The 14462-nt window shown below is 39.0% G+C and overlaps 1 protein-coding gene across 3 annotated transcripts in view; it reads right to left on the bottom strand.

Moving 5' to 3' along the window:
• Window positions 1-8887: 8887 nt before the first annotated feature.
• PTPRG (protein tyrosine phosphatase receptor type G) overlaps window positions 8888-14462 on the bottom strand; it is a 698789-nt gene continuing 693214 nt past the window's right edge. For all 3 annotated transcript variants that reach the window (XM_059390081.1, XM_059390080.1, XM_059390082.1), the window contains 2 exons: window positions 14057-14192; window positions 8888-13498 (listed from right to left, as the gene is read on the bottom strand). In XM_059390081.1, the coding sequence (XP_059246064.1) occupies window positions 13352-13498; window positions 14057-14192 (283 nt within the window). In that variant the 3' untranslated portion in view covers window positions 8888-13351. The remainder of the gene's footprint in view (window positions 13499-14056; window positions 14193-14462) is intronic.

Genomic DNA, 14462 nt, shown 5'->3' with positions numbered 1-14462 from the left:
GGGACTCGATCCCAGGACCCTGAGATCATGACCTGAGCCGAAGGCAGCGGCTTAACCCACTGAGCCACCCAGGCGCCCCTGCTATGGTGTTTTGATCTTGTCTCCTGCTTGTAGCCCTCAGGGGTTAGACTGAGTCTCGTGTAGTTTCATAAACAGAAATTAGGGGGCCCCATTCTTCAGCTTTCTCCTTTCCTGTGTCCTCCACTCTCCTGATTGGTTCCTCTGGATCCCAGGACCCTGAGATCATGACCTGAGCCGAAGGCAGCGGCTTAACCCACTGAGCCACCCAGGCGCCCCCAGTGTGTCATTTAAAGCCTTTATTTCCTTGTTATGTTTTAGTGCTCTGAATATATCATGCCAGTCCTTTCTGGCCTGCCAGGTCTCTGTGGATAGGTCTGTTGCCAATCTAATATTTATACCATTGTATGTTATAGACCTCTTGTCCTGAGCTGCTTTCAGGATTTTCTCTTTGTCACTAAGAACTGTAAGTTTTACTATTAGATGACAGGGTGTTGACCTATTTTTATTGGTTTTGAGGGGGTTTCTCTGTGCCTCCTGGATTTTGATGCTTGTTCCCTTTGCCGAATTATGGAAATTCTCCATTATAATTTGTTCCAATATACCTTCTGCCCCTCTCTTTCTTCTTCTTGTGGAATCCCAATTATGCTAATATTGTTTCATCTTATGGTATCACTTATCTCTCATTCTCCCCTTGTGGTCCAGTAGTTGTTTGTCTCTCTTTTGCTCAGCTTCTTTATTCTCCATCATTTGGTCTTCTATATCACTAATTCTCTCTTTTGCTTCATTTATCCTAGCAGTAAGATCCTCCATTTTTGATTGCACCCCATTAATAGATTTTTTATTTCACCTTGGTTAGATTTTAGTTCTTTTATTTCTCCAGAAAGGGATTCTCTAACATCTTCAATGCCTTTTTCAAGCCCAGCTAGCACCTTGATAATAGTCATTCTGAACTCTAGTTCTGACATATTACCAATGTCTGTATTGATTAGTCCCTAGCCATCAGTACTGCTTCTTGTTATTTCTTTTGTGGTGAGTTTTTCTGCCTTGTCATTTTATCCAGGTCAGAATAGATGAATGAGAGAACAAAATACTAAAAGGGTAGCAACAGCCCCAGAAAAATATACACTAACCAAATTAGATGAGACCCAAAACCAGGGGGAGAAGAAAGGGGGGAAAAAAAGAAAAAAAAATATATATATTAGACTGGTGAATAGAGCAGAGCCACACTCTTGATTTTGATCTTGGAAGAAACTGCTTCCCAAATTTTAAAGAAAGAAAAACTTACATATGCAAAAATAAGAGTAAACATGGTGAAGAGATGAAGTATGACTGTAAAGATGACAAATAAAATAGATTCTAAGAAAAGGAATTGATAAAATAAGTTGGTTGAAAAAAGGAAAAAAAAGGAGAGAGAATGTGATCAGGCTGGAGCTAGATTTAGGGTATATTTTAATCTATTAGAAGAAATTGTATCCCAAAATTTTATTTTTTATAAAGATTTTATTTATTTGACACAGAGAGAGAGAGAGAGAGATATCATAAGTAGGCATAGAGGTGGGCAGAGAGAGAGAGAGGGAAGCAGGCTCTCTGCTAAGCAGAGAGCCCAATGTGGGGCTCGATCCCAGGACCCTGAGACCATGACCTGAGCCAAAGGCAGAGGCTTAACACACTGAGCCACCCAGGTGCTCCTATATTCTAAACTTTTAAAGAAAAAACCTATATGTATACAAAAAATAAGGTTAAATACAATGAAGGCATAAAATTTGAATATAATGATGAAAATTTAGAAAGTTTTTTTTTAAGATTTTATTTATTTGACAGAAATCACAAGTAGGCAGAGAGGCAGGTGGGGAGGTGGGGAAGCAGGCTCCCTGCTGAGCAGAGCCCAATGCGGGGCTCGATGCCAGGACCCTGAGATCATGACCTGAGCTGAAGGCAGAGGCTTAACCGATTGAGTCACCCAGGCGCCCCTAGAAATATTTTTTTTAAGTTATTGATAAGATAAAAATTAACGTTAAAAGAGGAAAGAGGAAAAGTTAAAAAAATACAATAAGGAAAAAAAAATTTAAAAACTTTAACTTTGTACAACTAAAGGATCATGGGGAGAAAGTCATGAATTCTTTGTGCTGCTTTCCCCTAGCCCTGGAGATCTACAGTTCTCATTGATTGGTGAACTTGGTCTTGGCTGGATATTCTTCCTGATCTGGGGGAGCGGCCCATTTCAGTGATTCTCAAGTCTTTGCTCAAGGTGGAATTGCACTGCCCTTGCCAGGGCCAGGTTAAGTAATGTGCTCAGGTTCGCTCTCAGTAGCTTTTGTATTCCTGAACGCTTTCTGTAGAGCTTTGGAGGACGGGAATGAAGATGGCAGCCTCCCAATCTCTGGTTGGAGGAGAGAGAGCTTGGGACCCCACTACTCTGTGCAACCTCAGACTAAAGCGGTCAGTCCCTCTCATCTCTGTGGTCTCCAGCTGCACTCCACGCTCACCCTTCCTGTGACTGAGCATTTCTATCTCTGGTGCACAGCCCTGTTTGGAGTCTCCAAACACAGCAGATTCCTGTTGCGCTCACCCATGCCATTCCTCCAGAAGAAGAAAGAGGGGGTCTCTCCAGATCTGCCACTCATGGGGTCCCTGTTTGAAGAGTGTGGTCCAACTGTGCCTTGGATCATGGTTTAAAGTAACCCCAAGCTGAGAGCCTCCGCCTCGGCTCTGTCTCTGCAGCCGGCTTCCCCACTCCGATACCTGGGAGCTCTGCCACATAGACACACCCCATCTTTCTGTGATCCTGTGGATCCTGACACCATACTGCCCCCGTGCAGGCTCCACCCCTGCTTAGCCTCTGGAGCGACGTTCCTCAGTGGCGCAAACTTCCAGAAGTTCTGTTTTTGTGCTCTGCTGCTCCACCACTTGGCGGGAGCTGGCCCCTTTCCCTGCTGTCTGTCTATCTTCCCATCCTTTGGATTCACTTCTCTGCACATCCTACCTTCCAGAAAGTGGTCAATTTTCTGTTCCTAGAGTTGCTGTTCTTTCCCTCTTCTATCTCCTGTTGAGTTTGTAGGTGTCTAGAATGGTTTGATAACTAGCTAGCTGATCTCCTGGGACCTGATCTTATTTCAGTTTCCTACTCCTCTGCCATCTTGCTCTCTTCAAAAGAATAACTTATTTACTAGATACAGAATTTGGAGTCGACAAATTTTTTTCTTTCATGACTTTAAATATGTCACTCCATTGTTTTATGGCTTGAATGGTTTTTGATAAGTCTGCTGTAATTCTTACTCTCCTGATGCATAGTGAGTGCTATGTAAATATTTGTTGAGTGCTGAAAGAAGAAAGTGTGGTGTGGTCGGTTGCTAAAAAAATTAGTGGTGTTGAGGAGAAAGAACAAGGTATTTGGAGTATTTGGAGAATTTAGAGTTGTGGGATGCTTCTGCTGGAATCCCAGTTTATACAGGTTGAGAGAATGGAAGAAAGGAATGGATCTTGTCACTACAGACAACTCTCAAGGAGTTCTATAATCAGAGAGAAATACCAAATGAGACGCTAGTCAAAGGATTCTTGGCATCAAGAAAGGTTTTTCTAAGGTGGTGATAATACAGTGTATTTGTATGCCAATATGAATGATTCAGTAGAGAACGCAAGGTATCACATGACCCAAGTTGATAGGAAAGCTAATGCAGAAATGAAGTCCTTGAGAGGACAAGGACGGGCCATTTACAAGTCATGGAAGATGGAAGGGCTGTCTTAGATAGGAGCAAGGACACCTTTTCTTCTGTAACAGGAGGGAGGTCGAGTTAAAGATCATGAGTTACAGATCTAGGGACATTGATAAGATTTTAGTTTACTTTTGCCTAAATTATTGGGATAAGGCATCCCTAAGTCCTTTAAGGTTTTGTTTTGTTTTTTTTTTTTTAATTGTAAACACGGTTATCAGTGAAGGTGTTATAGTATACCATAAAGTTCTAGAGACTGTATTTTTATTTGGACTGTCCTTGTAATAAAAAAACCCATGCTTTCCACAGTGTTCATGTTTTATAAATAGAGAATATGATAGGGATATTTTATAAATAGAGAATATGATATCTCTTTAGAGATATGGATTACCTGTGAATCTAACCCAGAGAAATTTTACATCTATCAAAAGGGGAGCTCTTGAGGGAGAAGGTGATGGGGTCAGAGGCTTTAGTATTTTATGTTTTCTTAAGTACTTCTTAGAATTTTAGGGGATAATTAGGCCCAAATCACTTTTGAAAATAGCAAAATTCTCCATCATTTTTTAAAAACCGTGAGATAATTTTTAAAATCCAAGGGATGGTTTTGGAACTATGGCCTGGATGCTCACATGCGTACACCTGCATGAGATATTTAAAAAATAAAGGCAAGGAGGCAAATTGGGTTTTCTTTTTTCTAGTGGAGAATATTTGATTATTGCTATCATGAAAGCTTAAAAATAAAGAATCCCGGACCACCTGTTCAGGTATTCTGGCAAAAAAATCCGGTTCAAACATTCTTTTTATAATTTTATTTTAGAGAGCATAAATGGGGAGCACGGGATGACAGAGAGAGGGAGAGAGGTTCCTAAGCAGGCTCCATGCTCAGCCTAGAGACCTACACAGGGCTCAATCTCAAGACCCTGAGATCACAACCCAAGCTGAAACCAAGAATTGGAGGCTCAACTGACTGAGCTACCCAGACACCCCTCTTCTTTTTTTTTAAAGATATTTATTTTTCAAGTAATCTCTTGATTACCAATGTGGGGTTCAAACTTACAACCCCAAGATTAAGAGCTGTATTCTTTACAAACTAAGTTACCCAGGTGCCCCAGTTGGAATATTCTTTAGCAATGTGAGAATTTACTCTCAACAAGAGGTGTCTTAATAAATAGTGAGTATCAGTAAGTTGAGCTTAAAGTTCTGTGACATGATTACTATGCAGCTTTCCATGAAACATGTTTCATACCCAACGTGGGGGCTTGATTTCACAACTCTGAGATCATGACCCCAGAGGAAACCGAGAGTTGGTTGCTTAACCTACGCACCAACCATGCGCACTGATCAGAATATATATTTTAATGTATTGTTAAGGTACCAAAATTTGTAATATTAAATAGTCATAATTCATCCTGATTGTTTCTTCCCTCAATAATTGACAAAGTTTTGGCAGAGGAAATAAATGATCTTATTTATTTAGGGTGATATTCTGAAATAATACTTGATAGGCTTTAAAAATCTGTTACAAAACCAGGAAAAGTCTCTAATTTATGGCCATTTCTTCAAAGTAGACTATTGAGTGGCTAAAGAGGCCAATTCTGGCCTAGGGTGAGGGAAGATGGTGGTTGATAATGAGAGGTGATATATTGAAAGTAGTGAGAGCTATAAAAGACAAAAATTGGCTGAGGAAAAGGAATGATTACCATTCATATTAGTTTATAGAGTTTGGGAGTTGAGATAGAGCATTGTTGCTAGTGTAGAAATGTTTGTAATTTATCACAATGCTATGTAGTATTCTGCACTTGGGGTTTGACATTAACAAATATGTTTGACTTTTCTCAAACTATGGAGCTTTTTCTAAAAACAAGTTCTTAGAATGCACTGGGAGATTTAAACCGCGAATAGAGAAATAGTCAACATACGGGACACTGTGTATATGCATTCATTCTCAGCTTCTGGCATTTTTGTTTTTGGGTTGTAGGAGACATGGGCTACTTCCATTGCTCACCTTTGCTCCATCTTACCTCCCTTGCATCCACTTTGATAAGGCGAGCTTCCTCATCAGTGAAGGAAGTTTTTCAGTGTTAGTATCTAAATGGGTAAGCTCACGTTGTTGACTTTTTGTTTCATGATTGACAAAAGGTCAGCTGAGCAATTAAGAAAAATAAAGCTAGGTGATAGGATCGTTATAATGGTTAATATTAGTTTACTGTCCCAAGAGCTTTTGCAAGCATCTCATTCACTCCTTACAGCAGTCCCTGGGAGGTAAACCTTGATTTCTCTGTTTTACAATTGAGGAAAATGGCATTTAGAGAAGTCAAGCAACTTGCCCCAAATGACTGTCAGTCAGTGGCAAACTTGACTGGACCCTTGGCTGTTTGGATTGTACTCCTTAATTCTTTTTTTAAAATTCAATTTATTCATTTGACATAGAGCACACAAACAGGGGGAGCAGCAGGCAGAGAGAGAGGGAGAAGCAGATGCCTTGATGAGCAGGGAGTCTGATGCAGGGACTGAATCCTGATTCCAGGACTCTGGGATTATGACCTGAGCCAAAGGCAGATATTTAACCGCCTGAGCTATCCAGGCGCCCTGTAGTCCTTACTCTTTTTTTTTTTTTTTTTTTTTTGTAGTCCTTGTTCTTTAACATTTTTTTTCCCTCTGTGGGATAATGCTTTCTAAGTTCCAGAGGCAAATTTAATATAAAATCGAGTTGTGTGGGGGCACCTGGGTGGCTCAGTGGGTTAAAGTCTCTGCCTTCAGCTCAGGTCATGATCCCAGGATCCTGGAATCGATCCCTGCATTGGGCTCTCTGCTCAGCAGGGAGCCTGCTTCCTCTTTTCTCTCTCTGCCTACTTGTGATCTTTGTCTGTCAAATAAATAAATAAATAAAATCTTTTAAAAAATAGAGTTGTGTGAGCAGTGTAGAAGTTAGGGAGCCTATGGTTACAGATTTTACTTCTTTGCTAACAGTGTTGCACAACTGTCTTTTGTCCTCCATCTCTAAGACAGAGCTAAATAAGAATTTTTGAGTGAACTGAAGAATGAGTTTTTAGGATTAAGTTGTAACTTTTGCCTCATCTGACTTGAAATGCCTCTGCCAACAACTTTACATTCTGCACAGGGTGTAACTAACATGTGCCCTATGATAGACATTAAGCAAATGCTTTTGGGACAAATTCTAACAGAATGCTAAATTTATCTATAATTTAGAATGTTCGCCTAAGCTTTGCAAGGCCCGCTGGTGCTTGCCACAAAGCCTGACTTTATGCCCTGCATAAGCAGAATGTGGGGAAGGGATGGAAGATAATTAGTTCATAGGCCAGTTAACTGTTGAAGTCGAATGGTTTTCAAATTACCATAAATCAGATAAAGTTAATTTCCTATTTTTCAATTTGTGAGCAGCAACATGTTATTGTTAGATTCAGATAAACTGCTGGTCTAATTATCTTTCTTTTCTGATTATTTTTCTTGCCAGACTTCATGATCACAAAAGCCATTTTTCCCTTGCCAGTCCCCAGCTTCTAGTTATTTGCTAGTGCCTTTATGCTCTCTTACTAACACAGTCATAAATATTAAAGCCACTGTCCTTAATCCTGTCTCTGAATCTAGGCATAGTTCCGAGCAACTTGTTGCTAAATCTTGTAGTTCTTAACAATCTGAATGTTACCTGTCAGAAATGCGAGTTTTTGCAGGAGCTTTTTGCACTCGTTTCTTTGCCCCATTCTTGGTAGTAGAAATGAGGCTTCCTTGTATATAGTTCTATTCTGGACAGTAAAAATCAGGCAGTAGAGAATTAATTTAATTATTGTGAGCAGTTATAACTGCTTCTGCACAGAGCCGTCTTGGGTGGACTTAGAGGTAATTAGGAATGTGGAAGCTCCCTTTCCTCATGCTGACTTCTTAGGATTTTAGTGATGGAAGATGATCTCAAAATTCTTGTGCAACTGCTTATAGAATCCAGGCAGGTTATTTAAATGGCTGACAGGGGGCAGGCATAGGTTATGGGAGAGGTTGGGGAGACTCGGGTGAACTGGATAGTAGCAGCATCAAAAGGGGCAACTATGACTCCCTCTCCAGCTTGTTAGTTCCATGTGAGAATGTGAATCTGCTGATTTAACACTGCCCACATTTTTGAAAGGAGTTTGAAATCTGAATCTTCATGTGAAAGTTTCCATTTCTTAAGATGTGGGTAGGTAGCTAGTGTGAATTTTTAAGATTACGGGCCATGGAGCCCCTGGCTCGCTCAGTTGGTAGAGCATCCAACTCTTGATCCCAGGGTTATGAGTGTGAGTTCCACGATGGGCATAGAGTCTATTTAAACAAACAAACAAATAAAATTTAAAAATAGTTAAGATTACAGGCCAAATAACATACATCTGTGGATGAATATGATTTATGGGACATCAGTTTGTGCCGTGCTCCGTGATACAGAGTATTAAGTCACTGTGGGTGTAATTTGGGGAAGACTAGGGTTTATTATCAGAGAGCCTCATTATTTCTTTTTGCTGTAATTGGCCTTAGAGATAGCAGTAGACTAGATGAGATTAATATTGTTTCTTAAATTCCCAGTTATTTAGGGAGAATGAAATGTAAGCTCTTCACCCCCGTGGGAAGAAAATTGGGGCCCTGGTAATAAGAATTGAGCTCCTGGCCCCACTGCAAGTTCACAGAGAATGATGGGCCCAAGCTGCCAAGTTTGAGACCTGTGCACTCCTCCCTGTTCGGAAACATCAAAACTACTTATAAGTAGAAGCAATTTTAGTGATTCTACATACATCTCATAGATTTTCCAATAGTCTTGGCAGGATACATCCTTTATCCAACATAGTAAATAATTAAGAGGGAGAAGTTGCTATAAATCTAGATAGACTGCTGAAAAATAGTAATTCTGCCTATAACTTAGCAGGTTCAAAATCCAAGTAAGGTTTGATTCCATATGTAGGTAAAGCTGTCATTCTTCATTCTTTAAAGATGGAAGAACTCAGAAAAGACATTTCTTTTTGGTTTGTTGCTTATGTAAAGATACTCTTAACATTTATCTTATTACCATGAAAACTAAGATAAAGGGTTGGCAGGTATAAATGTGATCTGTTAAGGGAGACTAGTAACTTAATTTTTTTGGCCATATTTTCAAAGAAATGCTCAGCACCAATGAATACATCAAAAACCATACTTTATTTTATGTATAGCAATACAATTTACATATTAAATAACACTATAATAGAATGATTTGATATATTTTTAAACAGAAGAAGAAAAAAGGGAAAAATTTCAGGTTACAAAATCCCTTCCCCCCGGAACAAATTAGAAAAAAAAAGCCAAACACCCCAAAACAAAACCAACCACTTTTTCCAAATGGGTCAATGCAACGAATGTATTCAGTGACTAATTATGTCTAATTCCTATTGCACAAATGGTCAATGGAATTAAGAAAGAAAACCCAATCTTCACAATCACTGCCTCAAAGAAATAACACATGTTGGATCTTTTGGAATGCAAAGATGGTTCTTGCTACTTCAATACACAGAAAGTTGAATTCACATATCCACCACAAAAAAACCCCCAAAATAACCTCCCCCCGCAAACAAAACAAAACAAAACAAAAAACTATGACGGAAGTGAAACTAGAAAAAAATTAGCTTTATATGAAAATATAAAATTCTATGATTATATACCATAGATACAAAGTTCCCAGAAGATGCTTATCCAAGCAACAAAATATTTACAGTTTTAATGATTTTAGCCATTTCAAAATGAAGTGAAAGAAACATGAATTAACATGAAGGCTGAGGTTTTTTTTTCTTTTTTCTTTTTTAGAAACAATGGCTGCTTGCTAGTTTCAAATGTCCTAACAAAAAAGGAGTCACTACCCCAAATGTTGGAGAGTTGCAACATTTTATAAAATCGGCTGTCTCCTTTTCTGGAGATGTTTATTTCTTAAAACTCAAGATATTTTTCTTGAAATTAATTATCCTCTGTAGAAAATGCTTCCCTTTGCAAATATTTAACAAAAATACTAAAAACAGTTTAACAGCTAAGACAAAGTAGAGGCCAAATACTATAACAATTCCTTCCTATTTTTAGCATGCCTTCTTTCTAGAGATAAGTAAAGCCAATATTGCATGTTAATGACAACTAAGGGAAAGCGCAAAGGGGTAAGTGAAATTACAGCTCTTTAAAAAAAAAAAAAAAAAAGCAGGCATTTTCCCTTCATATAAAAATTCACTGGCACCATTTGAACATAAACTTCAGAACACAGGAGTTGAAAATGCATTTTCCAGTATAACTGCTAAATTCTTAAGACAAACTACATTTTGATTATTATTTCTTAAATTGTGATGAGTTTGGGTTTATTTTTTGCTTAGAATTAGTAATATGTATCTTTGGTAAATTGGTATCTATATCTTAATTTTTAAATATAGTATATATGTATTTAAGAAAAAATTCATAACAAGGCAGTTGTGCTGTGTCATTATAAAATAATTAAGGTTATTTGTTGATTTCAGTATGTCACTCTGGGCTAAAATTTCCAACAGCCAGACCTTGAACACCGTAACCTTCTCTGACCATGCTGGACTCTTCAACTCGAAATAGACTCTAAAAGCTCCAAGGCATACAAATTTAGGAAAACCAGTTCAATTAATCTTATTCTTGAGATTCAGAAGTAACTTTTTTTAACACACACACACACACACACACACACACGTATAAAAGATGATGTGGCTTTTGGATGCGAGAGTTCTCCTGATGGCAATGTGGGTCTTCTCTGATGCCCAGCATGGCCACTTGGTCTGATCAGTACAACTCGGTATCTTAGGATGTGTGCCTTCTGTTCACCTAGAGCTCAGTTCATACGCAGTAAGCTTATTTTATGAGCTAGCACATGTCAGTCTGCAATAGCTATTTCCTTTCCCCCTGAGTGCAGGTGATAATAACCTTGTTATGGAGTTAAGCAGTGTGTTCATGTCTCAAAGAGAATACTGTCTTTGAAAAACTCCCTGCCTCTGGAAAGATGCAAGAACATTAACATCGATAACAAACAAAGACTAATATTCAGGATACACTCTCTGGGGAAAGGGAGGAACTGCTGAGTAGAACTGTCCTTACTGAAGTGTGTTTGGACCACTTTGGCAAGATGGGCAAACAGCAGTTGCTCAGATTTCAGTGTCCGGATTTGTGGACAGGTTCAGGCCCACTATGGTCACATATTTTCTCAGAGAACTTCAAACCACCCTTTGAAATGTTTCTATTTACTAGCTATCTTTCTTTCGACTATGATACCTGTGTAAGAAACAGTCACAGGACTGTGTTGGAACTTAGGCCTTTGCATGACTCGAGCCCTCTGTAAATAGCACAGAAGGAAACACTCCCTGCTTTCTAACCACTGTTCACTTGTACAAGAAAAAATTACCAGGGGACCGTGAGCCCCAACTTGAACATCACTTCCGAAAATCCAGTATGTGCCAACTACTAAAAAAAGTTCACTCCTGTCATTATAGAAATGAAGTGTAACCTGCTTAATTGACTAAAACGATCAAGCTCTTGCCATGATCTGAAACCTTGCCCTTCCTGATTCCTCTCAGCCTCTGGCAGTGGTGGTGTTTCTATGTTCAAGTTTGCTTCCTTAGGTGTTGGGTTGAACTTCCTGGTATTTTGCCTGTAGACGGGAGCAGAGGGGCTGCAAAGGTGTTGCTTTCCTCTAACACATACCATTTAGCAAACTGCTCCGCTGTACACCTTTTCTTAAGCCTCACCTACACGGTTCATGAACAGTGGACTGTTTTCCACGTTGCAGAATTTCTGTGATGAAAACATGAGATTACCCCTGGCAGGTACATAGTTCACGAAAAATCTACCACCCTAGCCGGTGCAATGGAACTCCCAAACTTGGGCCTGTAGCGTCTCCTTAGCAGCTTTGACTCCACAGCACCACTCTGACAAACTTCACAGACAACCAACCTAAGGTTCATAGAACCTCAGCACAGATTATCATTAATGTTATAGAGCCTATTCACATAGTATGATAGTAGCCAGTATGGATTTTTTTTTTTTTTTTTGGTCAAAGTTTATTGACATAAAAATTAACCAAAATTCTTTTTTCTTTGTGACAGGCCTTTTCTTTGTGGTGATGATTTCACTTCTAACAGAAGTTATTCCTCAAATGCAAATACAAAATACAAGAACAGATCTCAGTAGTAGCTTATTTTTCTAACTGAACTGAAATTTCTTATTAATGCTTCTAATGTCCCAATTATGTAGTTACTACAGGGTAAATATGGCTCCAGAGGCTAGATCTTGTAACTTTCTTGGGTTCTGTGTAATGATTATCAGCCTCTTGTGAAGTGTGTCTGTTCTTGAGGATTCACAACACAAAAGCACACAAAGACACATCTCCTCCTTTTGAAATCTACTTGAGAATGTTGATCTCTCCTTCTGTTTAAGATTCTGATTTCTCTCTCTGAATCGGACTTATCGATGTGTGGGAATCTATGTAAGACTTGGGAATCTATCCCAGACTAGCTAATACAGTATTTTCACTTTCATCATAAGTAGAAGAATGTATGTAATTATGGGATTTATTAGGAAACATTTGGCAAAGAAGGAAAGAAAAGAATGTTCACTATATAGGTAGTTTTTATTAGATAGCTGTGAGTAATAGGGATACTTTAGAGGACTAATTTCAAAATTATTCACCTGCAGAAATTTTCATTATATTACCTGCCATGAGGTGTGATATTAGAAACCAAGAAGCGTGAATGGAGAGTTACTAAAGGGATAGGTGAGATGTGTAAAATATTGCCATATCTCTATTGTAAAAGATAGCCCTCATTGTAGGGTATAGCTATTTCAGAGGGTCAAGATGGAAATAACACACACCGTCCACATAGCTACTGTGAAAATTGTAATACAGAGATATCCTTTATTTTGACACAGTTGGGCATTTTTTTAGGCTATGAATATAACTTTAACTAATAAGTGATGTTCACATAAAGCTCTTAAAGCCTTCTAATTTCTTAATGGATACCTTCACCATCATAAGTAGAACTGTTTCAAGGCCATGAGGTTGATAGACTGTCTTAGTAGCTCCCAGGAACCTGCTATTCCTTAAAAGAAAACAATGCCCATTCACTCCATTAAAATACAGAAGGCAGACAGTACGGAACAGTGCCTGAAAAAAATAGGAGAGGACTGAGGAAAAGTTCAGCATTGCCTGCTAGGAGGATGCAACTGCTTTAGCAATAACAATAATAATAATAATAATAAACATAAACCAAGATTCACTGTCATAACAAAGACCTTCACTGTACTGAACTAAAAAGTAGCATGTATGTTGTCATGGAATGTCACATCAGGGCTTTAGTATTAGATTATAGGCAGTAACACTGATCGTATAGTGCAAACTGGGGAAAACTGCGTTTCACTGTGTGAAATGAACAGAGGTGCAAATGCTCAGTAGGATACCATTAAGACATAAAATGGCAAAAAATAAATATCAAAACTTTTATCAGTGTAAAAAAGTAACTGGGTTATTGTATAACCTAGAGTCTGGCAAAAAAGGCCTCAAAAAAGTTCTCAGTCTTCAGAAGTTTTACAAATTCAGTGCCCTTCCGGGATTCCAATCACACTAGAGATTCCATGCTCTCGGCAGGGTCTGATTCATCCGCAATGAGAACAGCACCATTTTTGTCCGCTGTCATGGGACCGTTTCCGTTTTCTTTAGTGCTGACCAGGCTGAGCATCGCTTTGTAGACAAACTGGTATTGTTCCTGAAAAACAAGAGGAAGACCGTTTGAGACAGAGAACAGCTGAATCATTTCATCGAAGGTAGCAAGACCAATTAAAAATCTAATTGTAAAAAACGAGAATATACATTTATGTTAAGAAACTTCAAAAAAAGGACTTGGAACCTTTATAATCAAGGCCTATGCATTCTGCATGTCATTCTAATTGTTGCTAGTTTGGAACTAAATTCTGTTGACAGTTAAGATTATAACATGTCTTTCTGTTGTAACTGGAGAGCAGCATACTCTAGAAAACCGAGTTTCTCCACCTCAGCACTACTGATGTTTCGAGGCAGGTAATTCTTTGTCGGAGAGATCTGTCTGCTGCATTGCAAGATGTTTAGCAGCATCTCTGGGTGGGTTCCAATGAGCACGTTCCTCCATCCCCAGCTGTGACAATGAAAAAGTGTCTGGACATTGCTGGACACCCCCGGGGTGGGGGGGCAAAACCATCCCCGGGTGACCACCAGTGTTCTAATTCAAGTGTGAGCCTGAGTTTCACCTGATGACAGAACAGGTTTCACAAAGAAATAAAGTACTTACAATGTCTGTGAATACTCCAGGCCTCATAAGATTAATCATTTTTGCAACCTGGAAAACATCCACAGCATTTTCATTCTCCAGTTGCTGGGACAGGGTGGTAAGGGCACACAACATTCCTGCTGAAACTGCTCCATACCTTGGAGAGGAGAGAAAAAAAAAGAAGCTATTTCAGATTTTCTTAGAAAATCTGAAATAGCTTGAGTTTTTCGAAGGAAATTAATATCATATTTTTGCATAGAAGCTAAGTAGACTGCATTGACATCTCTTTGTAATGAATGAAATGCTGGCCCGGGGGGAGAGGGAAGAAGCTAGCATCAAGGCGACGTTTGTTCACGAATGTGAGATCTCCCAAACTGGCTTATCAGGTACTCAGCTTAATATCCCAGATGAAATGAGAGGGTCAACA

Source organism: Mustela nigripes, chromosome 2 (genome assembly GCF_022355385.1).
Source record: "Mustela nigripes isolate SB6536 chromosome 2, MUSNIG.SB6536, whole genome shotgun sequence".
In the NCBI taxonomy this organism is placed as follows: domain Eukaryota; kingdom Metazoa; phylum Chordata; class Mammalia; order Carnivora; family Mustelidae; genus Mustela; species Mustela nigripes.
Note: the sequence above shows the minus strand (reverse complement) of the source record. Positions and strands in the feature narration are given on the sequence as shown.